The 24,442-nt window shown below is 45.1% G+C and overlaps 3 protein-coding genes and 1 long non-coding RNA gene across 8 annotated transcripts; 3 read left to right on the top strand and 1 right to left on the bottom strand.

The window, feature by feature from the left end:
• Positions 1-19: 19 nt before the first annotated feature.
• On the bottom strand, positions 20-22,087 carry LOC148387031 (chloride channel protein 2-like). 4 transcript variants are annotated; one of them, XM_088397497.1, is made up of 25 exons: positions 19,146-19,269; positions 12,872-13,040; positions 11,016-11,147; positions 10,799-10,927; positions 10,371-10,504; positions 10,149-10,229; positions 9,816-9,839; positions 8,695-8,773; positions 8,471-8,596; positions 8,275-8,359; positions 7,574-7,675; positions 6,888-6,990; positions 6,307-6,462; positions 5,987-6,056; positions 5,794-5,904; positions 5,445-5,658; positions 5,229-5,362; positions 4,919-5,151; positions 4,474-4,585; positions 4,349-4,395; positions 4,178-4,240; positions 4,015-4,053; positions 3,834-3,938; positions 3,669-3,755; positions 20-3,602 (listed from the first exon to the last, which is right to left on the bottom strand). In XM_088397497.1, the coding sequence occupies exons 2-25, from the start codon at positions 13,038-13,040 to the stop codon at positions 3,138-3,140; spliced, it is 3,000 nt and encodes a 999-aa protein (XP_088253623.1). In that variant the 5' UTR covers positions 19,146-19,269; the 3' UTR covers positions 20-3,137. The 4 variants fall into 4 exon arrangements, with proteins under 4 accessions (XP_088253623.1, XP_088253622.1, XP_088253624.1 ...); XM_088397496.1 differs by lacking the exon at positions 19,146-19,269 and adding an exon at positions 21,504-22,087 and having other exon boundaries at positions 4,474-5,151; XM_088397498.1 differs by lacking the exons at positions 12,872-13,040; positions 19,146-19,269 and having other exon boundaries at positions 4,474-5,151; positions 10,799-10,922.
• On the top strand, positions 371-11,558 carry LOC148387032 (uncharacterized). Its single transcript, XR_015862868.1, has 2 exons — positions 371-735; positions 11,027-11,558. It is a non-coding gene; the product is annotated as an uncharacterized LOC148387032 (long non-coding RNA).
• LOC148387033 (zona pellucida sperm-binding protein 4-like) lies at positions 13,389-15,445 on the top strand. The gene is made up of 8 exons (XM_088397500.1): positions 13,389-13,710; positions 13,908-14,095; positions 14,173-14,270; positions 14,403-14,560; positions 14,631-14,823; positions 14,882-15,026; positions 15,123-15,201; positions 15,267-15,445. Exons 1-8 carry the CDS (start codon positions 13,425-13,427, stop codon positions 15,392-15,394), a joined length of 1,275 nt encoding a protein of 424 aa, XP_088253626.1. The 5' UTR covers positions 13,389-13,424; the 3' UTR covers positions 15,395-15,445.
• thpo (thrombopoietin) lies at positions 19,419-24,341 on the top strand. 2 transcript variants are annotated; one of them, XM_088397503.1, is made up of 7 exons: positions 19,419-20,734; positions 22,229-22,364; positions 22,582-22,809; positions 22,880-23,010; positions 23,100-23,186; positions 23,279-23,443; positions 24,027-24,341. In XM_088397503.1, exons 3-7 carry the CDS (start codon positions 22,797-22,799, stop codon positions 24,192-24,194), a joined length of 564 nt encoding a protein of 187 aa, XP_088253629.1. In that variant the 5' UTR covers positions 19,419-20,734; positions 22,229-22,364; positions 22,582-22,796; the 3' UTR covers positions 24,195-24,341. The 2 variants fall into 2 exon arrangements, with proteins under 2 accessions (XP_088253629.1, XP_088253630.1); XM_088397504.1 differs by lacking the exon at positions 19,419-20,734 and adding an exon at positions 21,560-21,620.
• The last annotated feature ends 101 nt before the right edge of the window (positions 24,342-24,442 follow it).

Below are 24,442 nucleotides of genomic sequence, written 5' to 3' on the forward strand. Positions count from 1 at the left end.
ATGAAATAACACAAAAAAAGCCAAGACGACTCCTTTTTTTTATTCCCAAGGTGGTTTTTGTTGCAATCAAATTCAGTGGCTCATGTACAAAAACATATTTGGTGTTCTCTGAAAAATAACAATGGCTGTTTGACTCTGAATGCATTGTGGCTCCATTTACATTTGCATGTATGTGGCATGGACCAAACCATGTAAAGGGAGATGGTGCACAACGGATTTATTGCTGAACTAGATACCTTGCAAATGTCCAGAGCCGCACACGCTTGTGTCCGTATTTGACAGACACACTCGTACTAATTTGCAATTAGCCTCTGAAAAAAAAAGTGATTTAACGGTATTTCGGGACAGAGTGGCAGGGGAGTTACTTCCGCCCATTTTTTGGGTGAAGTCTGCTTGATTGACACATCAGCGTGACTACGTCAGAACAGGCATGTTACTATTGTTTCCTGGCGTGCCTACCATGCTTAGTCAATGTCCTATTATTTTGGAATACGTTTAAGGCAGCAAAGATGCCCAATAGATGCGTTGTGGTCGGGTAAAGGAACACGCCGAAAGAAAGGACCAACAGATGATTATTCCCGAAGGACGTGGGTTCCAATTCAACTTGAAATAAATGAGTGCAAGACAAGATTGGGAGCACTGGAGCCTCCCTCCAGCTGAATGTGGCCGTTTCAAGCACCTCCTTTTTGGATAGGCGGCGGAGGAAATACCCCTTACGTGGATTTCAGCGGAAATGTAAGTCAAAAGAACCAGAAAGCAGATTTCAATTGAATGTATAACGACTTCGGCCACGGTGTCAAACTGCGGCCCGCGTGCTAAATGTGAGCCGCAGTGTCATTATATTTGGCCCGTGAAGACAAATTGTGCATCGACTTTGTGTCGATACAAAAATTGCAAAGTGTGTTCACTTTTAAAAATAAAGATGTTGCTAGCAATTTTTATTACCATTCATCTACCATTCAATTTGAACCGTTTTTACTAGTCTGGTTTCAAAACTAGTTATTTATTAGTTTGTTGTGTAGCCTATACTGTATATAATATGAGACGTTCGTACATTTATTTGGGTTGACAGTCACAATGGCCCTCAGAAGAAAACTATGACTACGATGCGGCCTGTGACAAAAATGAGTTTGATGACCTGATCTAGGCAAATCGAGTAAGGATGCCTGCATTTTGAGCCTGATCAATCCCCGTTATTTTGACATTTTAAGCGATGTCTGTACAGTGATTACTTTTGTGTCCTTTTATATTCTTGGTGGCGATGCATTAGCAGTTTATTTCTACGTTGCCCTTATAAAAGCCACCAGAGGCTGTCCATCTTCACGCCAATTCTGAGCCCTGCACTTGTTGTCAGTCTGGTGGAAAGCTGCCATAAATTGTTGTCACACAATCAAAGATAGTAGGGCAAATATCAACGTTGTGCTTTTGAGGTTACATACTTTCAAGGAAGAAAAAATGGTAATCTTATGAGACTAATGGTCCACACTGTGTTCGTTTATGATCGAAAAGTTGTAATCTTCAAGATTTAAGTCACAATATCAAGAGTACAAGGTTGCAAATTTAATTGCACATTTTTAGATTAAATTGGTAATATTATGAAAACAGTTGTACTTTTCCAGGCAAAAGGTCAAAATATTATGAGAATAAATTGTAATATTGTGAGAATGCATATATTGAAAAAGACCAATATATATTTTAGAAATGTTAAAATATGACATTTAATGTGGAAAATATACATTATGACAACAATATTATGACTCAAATCTTCAAAGTGTGACTTGATTCTTGAAAATGTTTTCTCCTTTTTTTCTAGAAAACGTCTTTTTTTCCACTTTACTCTCATAACATCCATTTCTTATATCTGGAGGGTAAACAACTTTTTATCTCCCAAATTATTTTAATGAAAAAATATATAACTGCATTCTCATAGTATTCCAACATGAAAAAATATATGATGTTTGTCTCTTAATGTATTTATCTTTCCTTTTCATTGCGGCCCTGATGCGCCTTCAGAGTGGACAAACTACGTTTAAAAAAAATCGTAACATTGTCACACAAGACGTCAGACGTGGCAGAACGTCGCCTGGGTGAATTATTTTGCATTAGCTACCATCGTTTGTTTATTGCATATCCGTTGATGTCATCTATACGAACTGGCGACAATCGAATAGAAGCTGTCCTATCTGAGCCAGTTATGGGAATTAGGTAGTTAACAGCCTTGACCTTTGCTCGTCTTTTGATCGCACGTGATTCATTTTTGTCTGTACGCAAGGAATGAAGGCACGCCGAGACTTGGTGGTCATAATCCAACATGCGCCATCTGAAGCGTCCATAAACATGATGATGATGATCCATAACCAAGAAATATGACAACCGAGTCATAGTGTGACCTACTGGAATCTATTCTATTCAAACATTCATGTCAGTAATTTGAGGCAGGCGTGCAGAAGTATTTTTTTTTTTTAAATGAAGGGGCCTTAATCAAGTCAGACTATCTATATAAAATATGATGTGACTAACATATTTCATACAGTTGTTATATTGTTCAGAGTTGCTATTATTAAGCATTTTGCATACGGTGTGAATGTGAATAATTTTACATCAACAACATTTGTACCAAAAAAGGATCTATAGCTGCATCCTAATAAATTGGATTATAGATAAATTTAAAATGTGAAACTTACAGATTCACTACCCAGAGTGCAATATTTCATCATTCAATAAAATAATCTTGACTATCATAAATTACAGGTGACGCAAATGAACCAAAGGTCCACTTTTTGAAGTGAGCTACTGCAACAAAGGAACTTTTATATACTTGTGTATTTGTGGGCTAAGTATTGCACCATATAGGCTCCCCATACCGACACAAATGAAAAAAAAAGCCCAATCAAATGTGTCGCCCTACAAAAAATATTACGCTGCCCCCTATTGGTCTGGAAGGCGGGTAAAGTGTAATTTTGCAAGTGTTTTGTTTGTCAGCGTTGGTTCAAACTCGCCAACGGTCGCAAAGACATTCGCAAAAAAACGTTGGACTTTGTCCCTCTGGATTAATCGCTAGTTCTAGCCAGACTGTGTCTTAAGCAAGGCAGTGTCAAATGGAGGAGCTACTCTAATGGAAGAAAAGTCAACATTCATCACTCGTCAGCGATTGGTCTTGCCTCTGGTTCTGATTGGTCCCCACTCAGAGGGGCGCTCCAGCTTCCTGGCGTCACTTGTTCTGGCTCAGGAATTTGGCCCGGCGGTGGTTCGAAGTCACAAACCAGCTCGGACTCCTCCGTGTGGGCGGGGCTGCAGTCAAAGGTAAAGTCCGATTGGTCCTCGGTGAACGAGGGGCTCTCCCGGAGCGTTGGCTCGCCCGGCTCGGTCTGGTCCGACACGTCGACGGGCGTATCGTGGTACGCCATGTCTGGCCGGACCTCCGCCTGGTCCGGTGGTCTGGGTTCCCGCGGCAACGAGAGTCCCCGGTGGCGCATGCACAGTTTGTGAAGCTCTGTGACCTCGGAGATGCTGCTGGTGTTGCCGCTGTCACGGAAACTGGCCAGTGGGGGGCGCACTTTCACCCCTGCCACCGTCACTGAGCCCTCGATGGCCTTACGTAGCTTGACAGGGGGTTAAGTCACAAAGTCAGCAAAGACCCCATCACCCGGCCAAAGACAAAAACAAACCTCTTTGAGCGAGACGACACCGACCAGACGGCCCATGCTGGTCACGTAGGCGTGATCCAGACCCAGAAGGGAGAAAATGGTGTGGGTCTGCAGGGGGTGACAAGACACAAGAACCATGTTGACAAGGTCGCAAGCTGAGTCCAGCACAGGCTCGGCCGCTCACACCTTATGAAGCGAGGTGTGCTCCACTAGCTGGAATGGAGCCGGATCAATCTTGGAGTTCTTAAAATCCAACGGCTGGTCCAGTTGCTGTTCTTCCCACTCGGTGATCTAAAAGCAGATGAGATGAGATGAGATACTACTGTTACTACGACTAGAACTGCTATCCTTCTTGTGTGGAGCTTACCTCAGTTGGGCTCATACAATCGTCTACTTCAGTCGAGTCCTGATGAGACAAAATAAACATGAAATATTCAAAAGAACAGAAGAAACACAAACATACAGTCTGCTCATATGCCGGTGGTCCAAGCAAGGCAAGGGTTGCTAGGTAACACACGAGACAATCTTACCATCATAGAGATCCTCACGCGTTTGGGCTTCCTCCTTTCGCACGGGGACGCCCCACACGGACTCTTCCCACCAAGAGGGATACGCCGAGAAACGTGAGTGACAAAATAAAAAGTGGGCTTTCAGATTAGGGTTTGAAAGTATAGAGCACCAAAACAGTAGTTTCCACTAACCTCTCGCCTCTCTTCGCCTTGTTCAGCATAGGACAGCATCTGAAAACCTTCCAAGGAAAAAGACACAACCAGACTTTCAGATTTCAGACTTGATGTGAATCGGCAACAGCACGGCGACAAAGTACCGTCGGGCGGGTTGGCGTCGCTGACGGCCGCCGTGCTCTTGAGGGCCGACTTGAGAGGACGGCGAAGGTTGGAGACGGCCGAGCCGAAGGAGGACGACTCCTCTGTGGAGATCTGCATGCGAGAGACGTTGACAAAAGGGAGGCGCGCGTACACACGCACCGCATGCAAGGTCCACACCAAACAATGGAAGACGTGCATGGGTGGGTGAGGGCACAGAGCGACCACGAGACACACAAGACAAACGTGTGAAAAGCCACCCAGAGGATATTTCAACACTGCTGATGCTGTACTTGCCTCACTAATTGGTCTCAAAAAAGACACAAGCTCCATCTGTGCCTTTACCTCCTGCTGCATGCAGCTCACATGCCGTGCCTTAAGTGGAGTTCCCCAGCTAGCCCCGCCCCCGGACCCACCCTCACTCTCGAACCCCGGACGCCTCCACACCTCTTGGGCGCTCACCAAGAAGTGAACCCCTCGATGAGCGTTGTTGTTGTTGCGCGTGGATGTGGGGGCGCTGTCGCTAGTCAGGCTGGTGAGGCTGGTCAGGTTGTCGTTGGGGTCGCTGTCCTGGGACAGCAGCTGGCACAGGTGGGTCAGCCGGCGCTGGCGACTCAGCTGCAGCGAGAGCAGAGACTGCAGCTGAAGCTTCTCGATGGAGCCCAGGAGGATCATCGAGTCTGTAGCGGGAAGCGGATGTCACATAGCATAGCATGGCATAGCATATTCTCCTTCAAAAGATGTTACCCCGCCTTACCTCGAGATTCAACCAAAGCCAGCGTCTTGAGCTGACCGGTCAGCAACATCTCCTGCAGCTCCCGATAAGACGAGGTGAGCGTGATGAAGCGCACGTCCCGCACCATGATGTCTTCCACGCGGATATTATACTTCCTGCAACATGGAGGGGACGACAATAACCGCATCCGAACAGCAAAAGAAAATATCAAGCGGATAGAGAGTTTGAAAGACCCACTCGTGATGCCCCATGCCCAACTCGGGAAGATAGGGCAACTTCTTGATGCGGATGATGGAGTCGTACAGCGACGGCTGGAGCGCCTGGGCCACGGCGTTGGCCAAGATCACGGCGATCATCACGGGCAGGATGTGCGAGATCTGGCCGGTCAGCTCGAAGACGATGACAGCGGTGGACACGGTGTGGGTGACGGCCCCGGAAAGCGCCGCAGCACCTGGCGCAAGGAGGGTGGAAAGATGTCAGGAAAGATTTGGTCATCCTTACCGCCCCAACAAATATTTAGAAATGCCTGTATTAATATTTCAAAGTCAAAAAAGGAAATGGTTGACAGATGACTGGAGATGCTCACCCACGACAGCGTAACCGCCGGGAACTATGGGATAGACGCTGCCGTCGGCATGGATGCCATCAGGAAACATGGCAGCCATGATCTCTCCAACCAGTCTGCCAAATGCCGCACCTAACCATCACGCGTTGACAACATGATGCATTTTGCGCCATTATATCATCATGAAAAAGAATTTAAGCTAGATTGGACTCACCGATAAGGAAAACCGGCATGAAGGCCCCGCACGGAACGGGCATGGTGGTTGCCACGGCGGACATCCAAAACTGAGAGCGGCGGGCATTCAAGTGGACATACAATGGAAAATGGAGTTTTTCAGAGCTTGCAGAGTGAGATTTTCAAGATGACATTTTTAGAAGATGTGATTGGCCAGATGAACTTGTGATTCTGTTCCTCCTCATTTCTTTTAGATGGTCAAATGGTACTTGATCTAAGTGGGCTGTCCAATTTTAGACCCATTTCCAAGCTCCTCAAGGTTCAATTTTGGAGCCCCTGCTATTTTCCCTGTATTTGTACCTTCATGACGATGAAGAGGACGAGCGTGATGAAGACGTTGACCTGCGGGTGCTTCCAGGCGTGGTGGTGGCTGATGTAGTCAAACTCCTCAGCCACACCCTGACGGCACCACGTGCGGTTGTCAAACAACGCCACCAACGACTCGTGCTGCGTCAGCTGAGCCAAGTCACAAACACATTCATACACATTTATGTCAGCCTCATTACTGGATATGAGTTCTTACATTTATTTATTTATTTATTTAGATTAGACTATTTATTTATTTATTTATTTATTTATTTATTATAAAATAACAATTGTCAATTGTGGCTATGGGAAGCCCTGTGAGACGTTTTTGTGATTAAGGGCTTTATAAATAAATTTGAATAATTAAAAAAAAAAATGTAATCATTACATTACAATTTGTCATACATGTGAAAATTAACAGCAATGATTAAGAAATGGAATAAATTGTTATTTGATCAAAACCAACACATACAGGTAAGATTTTGTTTAATTCGGTTAAGTAATTTGTTAGTTGACTATAACAGTTGACATTGATAATCACTCATGTTGAAAAAAAACAAAAACAGAGTCCTCACCTGACCCGCCATGAATTGCCCGAGGCCCGGAGGGAATGTGAGCGTGGACACCAGTAGGGTGACGAGCGCCGGATACGCCAAACGCCTGACAGGAAGAGATGGACTGCGGGGTCATTAATAAGAGCGTCCGTCATCAAGATGGGGGCAGAATTTGATTTTTCAAGCGCAGGTGCTGAGGGAGCACCAATCCGAAAATAGCTTGTGTGTGATGTGTGAGACTAAGCGACCCAATTAAGACGCCGCCAGGGCAATTTTAAGCACAAATTCGGGACCACTGCATGCAATTTTTAGCCTTCGGCAGCATATTTAAATCAATTTAAATGTGACTTCTCTTCATGCCACTCCAATTTGGACTCCCAACCTCAGAAAATCAGATCAAGTCTGCGCAAGAGTTGGACAAAAGTATTTGGACATGTAACACAAGTGGGTACATACATAGTGACTGACACACTCGCCTATTTTTTCTTGCTCACGTTAAAAATCTTTTGAGATGTTAAAAATCGGTGTGAAGGTGTGTGTACCCCATATCTTGTTAGGTGAATTGATTATCGTGTAAAAAAAAAAAGCAATTAGGTTCTCTGTCTGCTAAAGAGCTCCGTCATCCCTGGGGACATAATGCGGTCGTGCTGCTTTGTGGCGGTGTAACAATTAGAGGGCTGCTGTGAGGGTGACATTCAATTGCTTACTTCCTCAGCAAGAGCTTGTTTATGGTCTTCTGCTTCCTCATGCACTCCACGATGAGCCGGTTCAGGTAGACAAACAGGGCGCCGCCGAAACCGCAGGCGATCCTGAAACATAACGTCAGTAACGCCAGTCACTCCACAACCCTTGGAATTGTAATCTTGGAAATAAATGTTTTGAAAGACACTCAAATGCAAAGAAAATTGTATCCGATTAATCATTGGATTCATCGATAATTGATTGTGAAAATAGTCAATAGTATATTTAAACACAAAAAACAAACTGTATTTTTTCATCTAACAAAAGTCCACTAGCTTCATGCTAACATACAATGCAAAATACCCTTAACAGACTAAAGGAAATTAGTATCGACGATATAGTAATATGTTGCATTTCTGGCATCACATTCAACTGTACTGTACTGTAACTCGAAATTCAGCATCCTGTAAAAACCAATCCAAAAATGTGAGTTAAAAATTTGCACTATATAAAGAGCATAAACGATGAACCCTGATAGTAGCACGACCGCTGTATTGAAAAAGACAACCACGTAAAATAGAGTTAACCAGCGGGGGAAAAAGTTCATTTCATGGCCGACTGTTCAAACACAAATGAAGTCAAGTCGACAGGAATGAAATAAAGAATAGAAGGGAACGCCCTTGGCGAGCTCAAGCGGCTCGGTTGAAGCCGCCGGCACGGCGCTCACCCGAGAATGGCAAAGGCCGGCAGCTCCTGAAGGTCAAAGGGGAAATCCAGACGGAAGCGAGTCTTAAAAAGAGCTGTGATGGTCTCTGAGGCAAAAGAAAACAAAATCCAGTCAATCAGAAAATACAACAACAAAAATTGTGCCAAACAGTTGTGGAACGCGAGGAAACGGATTGGATTTTTTTGTGCTGGTCTACCTTCCTCCTTGTTCCATACCGCCAGCACTCGGAAGATGAAGGCGCTGAAGGTAGCAGCGAAGAAGCCCCTCCAGTAGTTCCTCACAGCAAAAAACGTCGACGTGACCTCGATGCTGAACAACACCCCTTTGGTGCACACACACACACAGGTGGTTGTGTCTTTGTGGTCCATATTGAGAACACGGACAATATGCTCAGAACACTTTCCATCAATGTCATTTTACCTCCAATAGGCGCAGCAAAGCAGCAACCAACGCCCACCGCGCAAGCGGCCGACAGCATTTCGGTGTTCCTCAACTCATTCTGCCCAATCAGCGTCAGACGTGAGAAAAAAAAAATTGAAATGCATATACACAGTAGCAGCTGCTCAATTTATGACATAGTTAGACTCCAATGGTGGCGACTTCTAGAACGTTCGTCTAGTAGTCCATCAATAAAGCCGAGGTAAAAATCATAATTACAGTGAATATTTGTATGAAAAACAAATACAAGAATGTCCCTAATGTCTCGACATGCAGAAAAATATATCAAACATTAGCCTAATAGCATCATTGTCTAAGTAAAAGTGCTCTCCTCATTTTTCTTCTCATTTGTTGAATGTCTTGTTTTTGTTTTTTTTCTCTCCCCAAAACCTTATGCAATCATGCTATTAAGCTAATGATATTTTCAAGAAATGACATTTCCGACCACATTTTATTCATTTAACTTTTGCGATGCAAAGATTAATTCTTGTTGCAGTGGTGGGGCGAGCTTGATTCAATTTAAAGTAATATTGAAAATATTATGTATAAATTTATATTGCAAATATAAACTGTGAAATAACTGTTTGTAAATAATTAAGATAGAAAAAAAACCAAGAGCAATGTTCATAGCTGCAAGTTGAAAATAACATTTCTTGAAAATAGGCCCGGCCTGTGTGTCAATTGAAGACGTCAAATGTGGCTACAGCGCCATTGCAGCAGATACGTACGGGGGTTCGCGCCGCAAGCAAAACGCTGCGCTACAAAGCCGCCCTTGCAGAGGATCCGCATGAGACATGTTGAAATCGCGGAAGGAACACAACGATGGGCGTGGCGGATGGATGACACACTGCAGACACATGGAAAGACATCCAGCTAGCGTGGACGCAAATGGACGTGGCGTATGGAAAAGCCCTTTTGGCATTTTGTCCATATCCTTCATCTCCAGCTTAGAAAAAAAAAGTATCTCGTAAGACACTGTGTTCTACTAGGTCTTGTCTTAGCACAAAGAGCAAAAAAATTCAGTACGCTGGACAGCAAAAATATGGAATAAATGCTCCGACTGCTTTTGATTACTCATGTGGATGGAAATGACCAAGTCATACCTTACTTCCCTCGAAGGGCTCTTCCTTTAGCGGTAATAGGAAAAAAAAAAGAAAAGATGTTTGAGTAACAGAGTGCCCAAGTTACCTTTTCTCTCTTCGAACAAGCAGCAAATGAACTCCGGCAAGCAGTCTGCTTTGGACTGAATGAACTCTCCCCAGTCTGATTATCTTCTAATGGGAGCTCGACCTCCTTGGACTATTTCAGTCCAACTAAAAGCAATGTTTTGCCTCCTCCGCATCGCCGCCCTTCATCTTTGAGAGGGCGTCCTGTTGAGGGGTGAACATCTCAACTTACTTCCAAGGAATCGAGCAATACATGAAGTCCAGTCTCACCATGTAGATTCCGCCAAAAAGAGCGGCCATGAATTTGCTGAGAAGGGCGGCGCACAGGCTGGCCACGTGTACAAAAGGTCCCTGGAAGAGCAGGATGGAGAAGAGTAACACCTTAGTGGAACACTAACTGCTTGGAACATCTTCAGGAGTGGACAATCAGGCTGTTTGGAACACCCCCCACCACAAATTTGAATATGGTTTTGTATGTGTCAGATCCTCTACCTCCTTCCCCAGAGGCATCCCGCTGCCCAGGGCGCAGGTGAGCCCGATGACCTTGGCCACAAACGTCTTAAAAGTCAAGTACTCCTTGAGGACCACCCCCCTCAGGATGGTCTTCATCTCTGGAATGCCCGAGCCTGAGCCACCACAACATGCCAGGTGTTGCCATGATGGAATGGAGGCAAAAGAGGAGTTGAAAGAAAGCAATTACAGAGGAGCAGAATAAAAGGTTATAGGGGAGGGAGGGAGGGGCGCTGATTGATATTCATATAAGCTTCTATATGCACATCTCATTGTATGGATGAAAGGGAGGTCCGTTCGCGTCCTCCGAGGCCTTCTAGCGCATTACGAAGGCAATTAGGTTCTTCAAACATGCAGCGGCTGCTGCCGATGGCAAACCAATGAATTCCTTCAAGGTGTGCCTGCCTCACCCACGGCCTGCGGGGCCAGGATCTGCGTGAATCCTGCCGAGAACGTGATGAGCACCACGGGGTAGCTGACCCATGCGATGTACTGCAGCAGCAGATTATTGTCCAGGCCGCCATACATCCACTTCTGTGCTGCACACACACACGCACACACACAGCCCAGATTGTCAGTGTAAAACCTGGCTAAGGTTTTCTCGTCTGCTCTGAGACTCTTTTCTACCTTCTTGGCAGAAGGCGATGGCGTAGTCCATGACCCAACTGACCAGCGCCATGAGCAGCCCCAGTAGGATGAGGAAGATCCAGTCCTCACCCAGCCGTGAGATCAGAAACTTCTGACAGCTGGAGGCGCATGCTGGAATGTGGACAGAGAAAGAAAAACATTTTTTTTAATTGGATTGAAATCAGCAGAAATGATGCATCATCAATGATTTATTCCAATTTGTGCCCCCAGAACAACTATACTTTTTTTTTTTCCATCTGGGAATGGATTTTCGCTTTATGCGACAATTCCATTCGAATGGCGAGTATAATCAGTTGTAGAAGCAAGAAAAAAAAAAGAAACTTCCAGATCCAAATAGCAATCAGTGCCGAGGCTTAGTAAATAACCTCATTATGCGGAATGTTTGTCGAGAGGCTTTTGTACATCCGCCGTTAATGAGAAGGCGTTTGCTTTTGTAAGCCCCACTCGGGGAAACAACAAAACGAGCAAAAGTGCTTGTCATATTCATATCAACTTGACGGAATAAAAAAAAAAAGAAGCTGATTTGTGCTGAAAGTGAGCAAATAATGCAACAATTCCTCCACAAGCGTGTTGTTGCTTTGATCATTTTGGTTTATTTCACACTCGACTGGTCACTGCCAGGAAGATGCAGTAACAAATCTCCGAACGCATTTCTGCTTCAGCATCCAAAAGACAAAAAACACAATCCGAGGCTGTTTTTAACTCTGGGCCAAAAAAAAAAAAAAAAAGCTTTTTGTTGTGTGCGTGGGCTACCCTTGTCCAAAAAGCTTCAATGCTAGTTACTCATCATCAAAACCACACAAATGTCGTCCAGCATCCACATACACACACACGCGCGCACACACACACGGGGGAATCACTAAAGTGGAATTTGTGAAAGTCTTATCTAACAAGGCAAAACCGAGCAGAGCTGTCCAGCCAGCCACAATGGCTAAAAACAGTTTCCTAGCCTTTTTGGAGCTTGTGATTCTATATTGGGCAAAAAAAGAATGTTCCATTTTTGCAATTGTAACCACCTAGTAGAGAAGTTGCTAATTGTTCTGCCTGTCACTACATCACTGGCATATATTAATGCATTACTTGTGGTAAATAAATATTTTTATGAATAATTTTCTACAGCACACCTTGTCTGTGCTTGAGAATGATCGGTATATTTGGATCTACAAGCAAGCAGGTGCCAGAACACATCAGTGTTTTAGAAAGGCTTTTAAACAGCTCCCATAAAAATTGAGCGAGCCAAGATTTAAAGGCACTCTGTCGCGCTCTATCCATCTTAGCTTTAATCAGACCATTGCTCACAAGAGCAAACAGACAACACATTGTTAATTGCCATTGTTGAATTGGCCACTTCACAAAAGTTTAGTGACACAAATTGGATGGATGGAGGGATAGACTGGCTGAAATGGAGCTTTCCTTCTCAGGCACTACCTCCTCTCCTTTGTTTACTCACAAGACGAGACGCAAGATAATCTGACAGACGACGAGACTGAACCAGCAAGTAAACAAGACGCCGGCACCAGCGCAGATCTCTCGCACACGCACCCAGCACTTGTGTTTGACATTGAGAGAGGCAGCTTGGCCCGAGGTCATTGCTCAGATGGGTCGCATGCAATCATGCTCACATCTCGTCACCTCAACCCTCTGCTCTACTATGAAGATGGAACGTATTGTTCTAAACATTTTTATGCACTTTGCAGCCACACCACCAAAGGCATTCTTAGATTTGTCCGATGAGATGCGATCATTTGACGTCAATGACAAATGTTGCCTTTGCTTTCCATAGAATGAGTGTGAAGGCAAAGGTCAGAAGAAGAAAAAGACACAAAAGCACTCACACTGACACTTGGTGCACGGTTCTTTCTGGTACTCGTGCAGATCCGCCGCACGACTTCGGACGCTGGCGTTCCGCCGCAGCCCTTCGCCGTTGCGCACGCCGCCATCACGCAGGCGGGCCGCTTCCGCCTTAGCGTAGGCACCCAGCTCCTGCGTGTACCGCCCATACATCTGTAGGGGTCACAAAGGTCACACACGGTGAGGGGGGGGGACTTGCTCAACATAATAATCAACAATAATTTCATTGCAATGTTTATTTATTCACTCTCAACTCAAACATAATCCATAACATTGAGAAATGATTCTCCATGCACATTTGCAAGGGTAAATATTGAACACGCTCAACAAGCCAAAACACAAACTTCTATCAGCTTGTTTAAAAAAAAAAAAAATAATCCTGGTTTTGCCAAAATGGCTTCCTGCTAATGAGCTACACCTGTCCACGTGGCTACCATTCAATTGCCTCCCAATGACAAAGGGGCGGAGCCACTGCTGGACCAGTATAAAGCCTGCGTCTGAGTCTGCCACTTTGTCCCTGTACTCTTGAGCACCACTATGGAGCGTTCCAGGAGCCTGGTTGGTGTTTGGCTGGTGATTGTTGGACTTTTGGTCAGCGATGCAGTGGCCCATCATTGGATGGAGGCCCTGAACACCAACAACAAGCGTCCTGTGCCTCAACCTCAGAAGCAGACAGGAGTTCCTACGCCTGCACCTCATGTTGACAAATGCCAAGTGGAGCACAATGAGATGATCCAGTGTGGCACCCCCGATATCGCCAATGAGCAATGCGTAGCCATCAACTGCTGCCACGATGGACGGCGCTGCTATTACGGCAAAGCGGGTAAGTGCAAGCTAAATTCTCATAGTGGGCCAAGTCATGTTTGAGCAGGAGTGGAAAATGCAAAGTCGGTAACAGTGTCGGTTTGTTAATTGAATTTTTGCTGACTACACAACACGTTGGCATGTTCAGAAATGGACTATTGCGCTACCAACCCCGTCAAACCGTTTTTTTTTTTTTTTTTTTTTTACTCTTGTCAGTGACTGTGCAGTGTACAAGAGACGGCCAATTTGTGGTGGTGGTAGCTCGTGACTCCACGATGCCGCCAGTGGATGTGACTGCAGTCAGCCTGATGGAAATGAACGATCCTGCTTGCAACGCGGTCGACGCCACCGCCACATTCGCCATCTTTCAGTTCCCCATGTCCATGTGTGGCACAACGGTCAAGGTGTGTGCTTTTGTTTTAAAATGATCAATTTTGCCTATAAAACTACACACTTATCTAATAACCACAATTTTTTGCAGGAGGATGACGGTTTTGTGGTATACGAGAACCACATGTCATCGTCGTATGAAGTGGGAATCGGACCTCGAGGTTCCATCACCCGGGACAGCCATTTTGAGTCAGTGCTTGAGAATTGAAAACTTGCATTAATTTGAAATATGACAGTTGAGTTCAAACAGAAATCAGAAAATTAGGCCTTGGTTGACTTGAGTCCAAAGTGTTAGAACTTCCTGATGTTCTTTTTGCCCAGGCTTCTATTCCAGTGTAGATATTCAGGCACAGCTGTGGAAGCGCTGGTCGTGGAGGTCAACGCCCTCCCTCCGCCTGTGCCAGTGGCTGCTGGTGGACTTCTCAGGGTGGAACTCAGACTTGGCAATGGGGAGTGTCTCTCAAAGGGTTGTGTCGAAGGTGCGTACAGCAGCCCCTCGGTTTTTCCACGTGCTTATTTTTATGCCTCAAAGTGAAACTCTACTTTCAGAGGAGGTGGCGTACAACTCTTTCTACGCCGCAACAGATTACCCGATCACTAAAGTGCTCAAGCAACCTGTGTATGTTGAGGTCCGCATCCTGGACAGGTCTGATCCCAGCATTGTTTTGAATCTGGAGCGCTGCTGGGCCACCACCACTCCTAATTCCAACAGCGTCCCTCAGTGGGATCTTCTAGTGGATGGGTAAACTAATCTCTCCACCAAATTCAGCAATGTGATATTGAAGGCTGGATCGTTGCAGGTGTCCCTACCACGATGACCGCTACCAGACCATTGTGGTACCTGTGCACGACTCTAGAATTCCTTTCCCGACACACTACAAGCGCTTCATCTTAAAGATGTTCTCCTTTGTGGAGCCAAACCACTATGCTCCTCAGAAGGACAGGGTATGCTGTCAAAACTTCACTTGAGTGGATTCTCTGGAAGGCAAAGTAATGCTTGATTTGGGAACTAAATCCAATGATGTGATTTCTTTTTTTCAGGTTTTCATCCATTGCGTGACTTCTGTGTGCTACCCAAGCAACGTGCACTCCTGTGACCAAACGTGCTACGGCAGACATCGTGAGTAACCTGCTTAAGTCATGACTGTGCTTCCATCTTGAAGCTTTATTTTTTTTATTTGTCAGAATCTGGAGGAAAACCTCAGACTACCGCCCGTAAGATTCTAAACCAGGATGTGGTCTCTAGCAGACAGGTGAATCTGACCCCAATGAGGGGCTACCCTACTGGTCCTCTGAGAAAATGGAAGAGATGACCACTTACCCAAAGCCAGTCGTGACTTTTAATAAAGACTTGTTTAAAAGCATCTTTGTTGCAGCCGGCTTTCTTTGTTCATGTGAAGGTCACTGCCTCGGCTCAATGTGCGAAGGCACTAATGGAACTTAGCTCCGCCCACAAAATGTGATGCATTTCTGCTTGGCGTCAATAGAAGGCTAAAGATTGACACATTGCGCTTGTCATCTGGGTACTGCATAGACTGAGATTTCTTTTGCCTGAGGACAGAATGTGGATTGTATTAAGCCTGACTTTTTGAATCCCACGTAAACTTGAGGCAGGTTTTAAAAGGCTATGGGAGCTGTTCTGCAAGGTATCAATTTTTCCAGTTTGACATCTCTCACTCATTAAAATTGCTGTTTGCATCAATGGTGGCAATTGATTTAAAACTGTGCATCCTCAGTCTCGCTGTGAGGCTTTCTACTTTTCTCCTTGCTGCAACTAGTGCATCATTCTCACTCACTGCTCTGCGCTTATTTGATGTTTTTTATTCCCAACTCCTCCACCCCCCCACTTTCATTGAAATGGGTATCACGACTCGTCCAGGCTTGCTTGTTCTGCTCTTGTGAACACGGGGTGGAGGTTTGTGGAAAGAAAAGAAAAGCTGCTCGATAGGCAGCTTCCCTCCTGACAGAAGGACAAAGAGCACAATGTTGGTTTCCCTTTTCGTCCACCCACAATCCAACCTGCCTGTGAATGTTGGAGCTACGGCAGTTGGCGCGAATCGGGACAGTCGGTCGGGAAAGGCTAGATAATTAAACGTTGAGCATTGCTAGATAAGCTAGCATCAAGATGTCCTTGAGCCAAGATGATTATGATTTAATTGGGGTCTGTCAGCCTGGTTAATGAAGGCTGTGTATTTTATGATCTGCTTTGTTTTATGGTCTCCCGCCTCCACCATTACAAGTTCTTGGCATTCTGCTCTTGTCTAGTGAAGTTATTTCATATCGAGATGACCTTTGGTAATTTTTGATTGTGTGTGCGGTACCAGATTCAAATTGTCCATGGCTCAGTTTGCCATACAATTGAGAGCAGTGACTTGACTCAGTCACAGTAGACAGCCCGATGGCACACATTCAGGCCTGTTAAGTGTTTAATTGGGACATGTTAGTGGTTCTCTTTTCGCCTCCCTACTGGTAGAGACTGGGAGAGCAGTACCTGGGCCATCTGGACCTTGCGAGAGCAGCAGGTGGGCTACCAGAGCTGCTGTCTCACATTGGGCCAACTCCCACGAGAGCAACTTCAGAAGCAGAATTAGTCAGTTTAACTCCCACACTGAACCCTGGACACCAGTTCAGCTCTCGCGCCTCCCATCTGGTTGCCGTTGGATGACTTGTATTTTGTGTGTGTGCTGGGTAACTGGAAAAATCTGTATTTGATAGTTTACTTTTTATCGTGTCCGACCTACATTGTGACGAGTTTTATTATCTAGTAAAACAGTGTGAAGAGCTTCAATCATTGATTGATTTTCCACCCTTTCTCCCGATAGCGAGGCGCTGCAGTCAGAGCATGAGCGGGCATCACACAACAGATGAGATTCAAATTCTTCATTATTCAGCAAATCCCAAGGCGCTGCCGCGTAATCAATTCGCTGTGAGGAGATGAAGGCGGCGCAAAGGACATTTATTTGACATTCTAATGACTTGTGTGTCCTTGCAAAATGGCTCAGGGAAATTTGGTTGCTCCATGAAAGAAACATCATGTCAAAGTTAATGGAGATTTAATGTCTCGAGGCAAGCCGGAGATACTGTCTGTTTTTCTTTGGCTGATGGGATTTTTCTTCTTCGATAGAAGTGTCGCAGATGTTACATATGATAGGGTGACTGTGATGGAGCCAAACTCAATTAGGCCCCGAAACACTCCTGGGAGAGATTCAACCGGAGCAGAACACACAAACTGGACTCATCTTGCCATTATTAGTCACGCTTACAAACAAAAATGCATTTTAAACACCTTACACCAAATGATAATCACTCACATTTTGAGACGTCAATCGAGAGTGTCAATTAAGCTCGAATAGTAAAACTTCCATTGTAAACAATCTCATGGTCCTTTTCTGGTGGAACTTTGTGCAATCTATTTTAGGAGTCAAATGAATTGAGATTTTCTTCCTCCCTCTCTGCAAACACTGCAGACATTCCTTCTGCAGCGGTGCGCAGGTAAGAGTCCAATTTGGCAGTGACAGCACCCGGAATGGACCCGAGCCACCGGCAGTGTGGGAGAAAGGACAGGAGTGCTGACTGGGGGGGATGCAAAGAGACAGCACTGTCACCTGAAGTGTCTTTGGATACGGAGGGGAAGGTCACGCTACGAGATGGACACACAATGGAAACGCGTCATGATTGGAGAATGATGACCTTGACAAGGACAAGTGCTGCTGCTTCATCCACATAAAAAAACAACTGCTAATTTGTTGTGTCAATATCAAAACACATTTTAAATGAGGCCTTTTTCTATACCGATTAGCTTCATTGTGTTACATGTGAGCTGGAATCTATCCAGCACCACTTTATGGCATAAAGAAAACTGCTCAGTGTCCAACCCCTGAAACTTTTTGAAATAAACAAAATCTGACGTCACACTTATGAGTGTGGATGGAGAGATTTGCGCGCACAGCTATAATCAGAAAGCCACTTACAGTCAGATCATACAGAACATTCAATTTGTCTGGCAGATTGTGGAATGTTAAGTGGGACTCGTGCACGTGTGCCACTGCACCAGCATAGCATGTTTTACATAAAGATGTTGCGGCACAGAGGCTTTAAATATTTATCAGCCCGGGCCAGACTGGAGAATCGCGAGGAGATCTTCTTTGTGCTCAAGTGTCATGATAGAAATCTATGTGACAAGGAAAAATATTACAGTCCGACAAATTTATTGTAATATGGTGGAAATCTGATTGGACTAATACTGTATTGCTGTGAAAAACAAGATAATTACTAAATTCACGTGGAAGAACAACAATCACCTAAACAAATGGTCAAAGTTCTCTATTTCGGTATTATTTGAACATTTTCATGTTTAATCATACCAGTGTTTATCTGGGATCTCACTAGTTAATGATCAAGTAATCTGAGATCGATTGTTAATGCCTCTTTGCACCGACTTGGCGATCTCTGAAGTCAAGTCTGTTGAGGAATCAATACTGACGATTTCTTTCGTGATTTTTTCTCCCTGTTTTCAGATATGTTGTGGACTAAGAGTTTCTTTATTGTCTGTTATTTTTTGTTGTTATGTAGACGACATTGGCCCGATCGTGAAAGGGAATGTTGTGTAAATAATTTCTTTTATATGTGTCGAGTGTCTACTGTGCGTGGGTTTCGCTCTTGGACTTTGCATACCACCACGTTGGGACAAACTGTGTGCATGCACACACGTCACCGCTTGCTAAAATTGTTTTTATAGTTGCTCATATTTGGGCAAAATGGAAATCCGACTTTGCTTGCGCTCAGCAACCAATAAGAAGACAGAAAAAGGCTGACGTCACTGAAGGCCAGCAATCTGGTGGCGAGAAGAGGAATTTGAAATGTGATCGCTTAAAATAAAAATTGCTCTGGACAAATTAGATTGCCATGGCTGAAATCTGATTGGACCAAAAAAAAAAAAAAACAATCACATTCACCTCCGTATACTGAAAACAGAGCCATAGGAAACACTAAAAGAATAAGGTGATAGACTGCTGGCAATTTCAAATATTACAAGTGAGGATATAAATGTGTGGGCCCTCTTACTGGATTGTGACTTTGATCCCTGCAGCTGTCAATTCCTGAGCTCCCCGGTGTTAGAAGGACATGAGCGTACCACCTCAAAACATCTGCTCTGACAGAGACACAGCACCCCTGGCATGTATATGAAGGTGAAAACATATGCTCTGTCTATCCCAACCACACGCATCAACCCTCGTCACGCCTTCTTTGGCGCACGTGTACAAACGAAATTAAACCAGGACGAATCATTGAGATCGTATAAGAATCAGAGCAGAGGGGGAAAAAATCAACTTGAAGCGAACTGTAATGTTCTGACACTAAGTCCTGTTCTCTACCCACTTGGAATCCTTTGAGGCAGACCGGCACCGGCTGCCTATGCTCCCAGCATACATTGCGACCGACAGGAGGGAAGAAGCCGGCGACCCGTGAAGCCGTCCCCGGTGGCTCTCCTGCTGTCGTTCACAGACAAGGTCTCACCTGGACCGCTCCCTCAGAAGATCTCTAGACCACTAAAAGCAAGCTGTTTTTGCACTTCATATCTCACAATTTGGTACTAAAATGCATTTTTCCTGTCGCAAACAAACACAGCTGTCTGAGAGCTTCTATTTGGAAGATTTCTGCAAACACGCTGCCGCACGCTAGCTCGGTTTGAGATTTCCTCCAGGAGAATGCATCAAGATGGATCATTCCAGCAACAGTGAGACGTTCCCCATTCCAAGTTGTACGAGCTTGACGGCTGTAAGACTCCGAGGACGCTTTGTCAACACAACGATCCAATTTTAGAGTGCGATGCGAGGAGCGCGAGACCGCTAGTGTGGGCTGACGCTTTATCTGATTGCATTTTGCTTAGATTCTCCAGAGCGAAAACACACATGCAAGGTTTCGGCCCGAGGAGGACATTCGATGCCGAGCGCGTTAGCCTCGAATGTCGAAGGGCTCGGCCCTGCAGGTCCATTGCATTGATTTTTGATTCATTAAGAATTTGGTGGGTCGTGTGGAACCGGATTGATCGAGTGTGCCTATCAGCAAGCATGTGTGATTGCTTTGTTTACTCACTCTGTACTCCTAAAAATAGCAAATGGTGATCTACATGCTGTAGGAGTGATGACTTGAAAAGATTTATTGTTGTTGATATTTATCCATTTCTAAATTCTTGTGAGCATCACAAACATTGCATTGATTAGGAATAGACCAAATACCTGTATAAGTACTCAACTCAACTGATCTTCCAGGGGCTACGCTATAAACAAACTGATATATACTTGGGTCGTTTCAGCCATGTCAACTCATTCCAATTTATGTCTGTCCTAAAGTCAAAATGACATAAGACCGTTTTCATTGGCTGAGTCGCTACCCATGAATCATCGCGGGATCATGACGAAAGCCAATGATCCATTTGTAAGCACTTGAAAATGGAGAAAAAAGTCAACAGTAGCTGTGATGGATGGTAGGAATGTGTCGCAGCTACTTTATTTTGTTGCTCATCTGCATATTTGAATAAGTCTTTCTGCCAACTGAAATGATTTATTTCACACATTATGTCAGTTCTCTCGCTGGACCTTGGCATCAACCCAGGAAATGCTCATGAATATTCAATCACTAGAGAGGAAAACGTGAGAAGGTTTATATACGTTACACACTATATATTTATAGACACACGCATCTTTTGAATGCATGTCCAACTATTCAGCGTTTCTATTATTTGACAAAAATGAGTCTTCACCAGCTTGCAGCAAAAATAGAAAATGGAAGAACAAATGTTTTTCTTGTTTACCAAAGATATTGAAATATGACTTTTTAACAATTATGCTCCATTGACGATGACATACTTGTAAGTAAGGGATGTCTTTTATTCAGTAATTTACGTCCTGATCACTATCACATTTCTTGTTTGTTTTTCTATTTGTGTGCCACAAGCTTGCTTGATTGTCAATGTCTTTGACAATACGCATGCATTAGGGAGATTTACTCCAAATCCCGATGTTAATGCCATGTCTGCGGTGTTTTCGTTTGTGTCGGTGATACGGAGCAATATCAGCCGTCCTTCGGGGACCCCATACTTAATCAACAGCGAGCAACAGCTAGAAAGGGGCCCCATGCGGGGGGTTTCCAGCAGGTTGTCCTTACAGTGTCTAAAACAGCGCCATTGTTTTGTCATCGTTCATTTTTGTCGTCTGCAAGTCTCTGTCAACAGTAAAACTGGCGAGCGCCCACAGGGATTGCAAGTAATCAGGGTAAAAAATAAATAAAAACACGTAGCACAATAAGCCCTTCTGGTAGCATTTGCCCTTGAGCGAAGATATGGACAAAGTTGAGCAGAAAGCCCATTTTTGACAGTTTAGAAAGGTAGAAACGAATCGAACGTAACAAACTCGTACTCACTTTTCCCCTGGGCGACTCCGCTCCTCCCGACACTTCCAAATCGTCAGCTGCGACGTCGCTCCATTGCACCTCGCGGAAAGCAGACGCAAGTTGAAGCAAGGACGCGCGCTGCCACAGGTTGCTGCTAGCTGCCGCTCTCCTTAATCGATAACGTGACCGGGCTGCAAATGACACGCGTGGGAGCTCTCGCTGGATGCCACCCGCAGGCTCGTCGAAGATGCGCAAGCCATTCGGCGGCTCTGGAAAGTTACTCGCGCCGCGCGTAATTCACGGCTTTTGCGCACACGAGCAAGCCGTTTAGATCGATTTCATCATCGGCGAATATGCGTTTTTGTGCGAATAGAGAAAGTCGTCCTTTTAGGCCGGCTCGGGCTGATGTGGGAGGATGAAAACAGCGGGGGACCGGGAGCCGTGTCCGTGATGCAATGCGGGTAGCGCCGGTGTCGCGTCCTGCAGCTTTCCCCATGCGTGCAGAAATGCTGGCGCCCCGGTCGGAGCGGATGTGTGCATTTGTCTTAATTTCGGCATTTGTCTGCAGAGACAAGGAAGGGGAGGAGGAGGAGGCAAACTATGTGTACATTCTCCCTTGCTGATTTCATCTCTCTCTCTCTCTCTCTCTCTCTCTCTCTCTCTCTCTCTCTCTCTCTCTCTCTCTCTCTCTCTCTCTCGCTCTCTCGCTCTCTCGCTCTCTCTGTCGCTCTCTCTCAATGTGATTGAGAAAGTAGTGGGTGCAGCTGTCTTCCAACTGTGGCCCTCAAGACAAACCACCTGATGGATGCCGACTGATATTAGATGGCATAACTACACAGAAGTTACAACATGAGAGGAGCTGCGTGATTTGGTGCAGTCTTCATTTCGTTGGTGGGTGAGCAGGAGCCTATTTGACCTAACAAGTCAACAAGTAAACAGCTTTGATGATTTGATGTCACTTGTGCAAATGGAGTCTTACACAATCATAAATCATTAACCTTTCCGTGGGCCGGAAAGCCGCCGTCCCCTAAGCGCCAAAAGCTCAGTGGGCGGCGAAAATCAACACAATATCAATGAAATCCACTTTGGTTTTCGATATGATTTGAAGTATTGGAAAGTTGGAGTGCAGCCTGCTGTCAGGCCAGATAGCGCTGCCCCCCCCCCGCCGCCACTGGATAACAAGACTGGAAATCAAGAAGGGGGAACACAAAAGGAAACGCAGTTTGTTTGTATGAGACCTCGCCGCGTACGCGGGATATTTTCCACCTGGCTCGTCTTCTTAATGGAACAAATGTGGACCTATCGAGCGTGGCGAAGCAGGGCATGGCTTTAAGCAGTGAGTAGCTAGTGTTGAACTTGGAACTTTGCTGCGTCTCGGCTTCAGTGCGTCTTTGTGTGTTCATCAGGGCTGCTGCTGCCGCTTCTGGTTCTGCTAGCTTATCAAGTGCCGTGCGCCCAAAGCAAGCCCGTCGATTTTGAATGCAGCCGATCGGCAAGAAGAGCATTGAACATTGTGGAGGAGATGCAGGCTGCGCTGGTGAGGCCTTCAGTTGAATATGATGACATTTTGGCCACTCAGTTGTATTTTGTTTTCACGATTGCACTTTCAAAACTTCATCCTGGCAGAACAACTGCAACGGTTCCAGTAGCCTGCTCAGGCCAGTCCAGCTAACATGCGCTGAGCTCCACGTCGCATCTTGGGAAAGAAAATCAGTATGTTAGTGCAGCCATCTGATTTTTTCATTTATTATCAACAATGAGCTGCTACAACCAAATTTGCTTTGATTTTGTGTCGCTTCCCACAGCACCATGAGAGGAGACAAGACATCATCGTGTCCTTGAGGCATCTTTTGGAGAGCGTCAAGGTTGCCAGGCCCCTCGGCCAGGCAGAATGCGCTTCGCTACTTTTGCAGAGATTGGAACACAACATCAACAGCTACCTCCTCGTCCTCACGCATCTTCAATTGAGTGTAAGACGGCGTCAAGGAGACACAAATACAGCAAAGAGTAAGCGGTCATTCCGTGATTTGTTGCTATCATTCATGGTATCAAATCACAGAATTATTGCTTACTCGTCACTCACAGCGACGACACATGACGATAAACGGAGTTGAGTATTGACTAAAATCATTTCCACACAGCCAGCAAGTAAAGTAAATGTCAAAGGGTTTTCCCTTGATTATCAGTTCCATAAGAAGCGGAAATATCCAGGCTTCTCGTAAATCTCTGGCTGCTGATTCCCGGTAATCATGCTAGCAATGTTTTGCGACCCCAAAGGCTTCCTTCCTCAGGACAAAACGAAGATAGGAGCGCATACTTTCCACATGACACCTCCTGAAAGTCCAATATGAGCGGGCTCTGAATTTAAAGCTACTGTCACCCAAGTTGAACCAATTACATTCCAGAAGCTGGCCGGGTTGGCTTCTTAACTGTTTGTGTGTAAATTGGAATTTGAGAATTTGGTGTTCCGATTGTTGGATGTCATGAAATGATAGCTTGTTTGAAAATTTCTACCCAAATAAACAAGCTTCACTCCATTTTGTTTTGTCTTAGGACGAGCAAGTGGAAAGCACAGAATTGTCCTGCGTTCCTGGAAACACCCTCAGTCTGAGCACGGTGCTGCTGAACTACAGGCGGCTCATCACGGGAAAACTGGAGCGCTTGATGATGAGCCTGGAAAGCAGATGCGCTCGCCAGTTACGAGAAGAGTATCTTCAGTAAAAGTATGTTTCGTCCTCAAAGCCCCAATGACAAACTCAGCAAAAAAAACAAAAAAAAAAACAATGGAGCATTTTCCAGAGGTGGAAGTCAGCGAGGATGACGCTCACCTGAAAGTTGATGTCATATTGTTCTGCTTTGGCCCACGAACTAATTGCAAAAGCAACAGCCCCCATTTTAGTTGTAACCATGCAGTGCACTCCTCAACTTTTTTCTCAACTTTCCTTAAAGGAGCCGTTTTATGCATTTTT

Source organism: Syngnathus floridae, chromosome 14 (genome assembly GCF_059516105.1).
Source record: "Syngnathus floridae isolate MCC-2025c chromosome 14, RoL_Sflo_1.0, whole genome shotgun sequence".
NCBI lineage: Eukaryota > Metazoa > Chordata > Actinopteri > Syngnathiformes > Syngnathidae > Syngnathus > Syngnathus floridae.

Coding starts and splice junctions, on each gene's coding strand:
- LOC148387031 (XM_088397496.1), bottom strand. CDS start 13,040: ATGTATGGGCGGTACACGCAGGAGCTGGGTGCCTACGCTAAGGCGGAA. Junction 10,928..11,015: donor CATCGCCTTCTGCCAAGAAG/GTAGAAAAGAGT, acceptor GTGTGTGTGCAG/CACAGAAGTGGATGTATGGC. Junction 7,676..8,274: donor CCGGCCTTTGCCATTCTCGG/GTGAGCGCCGTG, acceptor GTTATGTTTCAG/GATCGCCTGCGGTTTCGGCG.
- LOC148387033 (XM_088397500.1), top strand. CDS start 13,425: ATGGAGCGTTCCAGGAGCCTGGTTGGTGTTTGGCTGGTGATTGTTGGA. Junction 13,711..13,907: donor CTGCTATTACGGCAAAGCGG/GTAAGTGCAAGC, acceptor TACTCTTGTCAG/TGACTGTGCAGTGTACAAGA. Junction 14,271..14,402: donor ACCCGGGACAGCCATTTTGA/GTCAGTGCTTGA, acceptor CTTTTTGCCCAG/GCTTCTATTCCAGTGTAGAT.
- thpo (XM_088397503.1), top strand. Junction 23,187..23,278: donor CATCTTGGGAAAGAAAATCA/GTATGTTAGTGC, acceptor CGCTTCCCACAG/CACCATGAGAGGAGACAAGA. Junction 23,444..24,026: donor TCACGCATCTTCAATTGAGT/GTAAGACGGCGT, acceptor GTTTTGTCTTAG/GACGAGCAAGTGGAAAGCAC.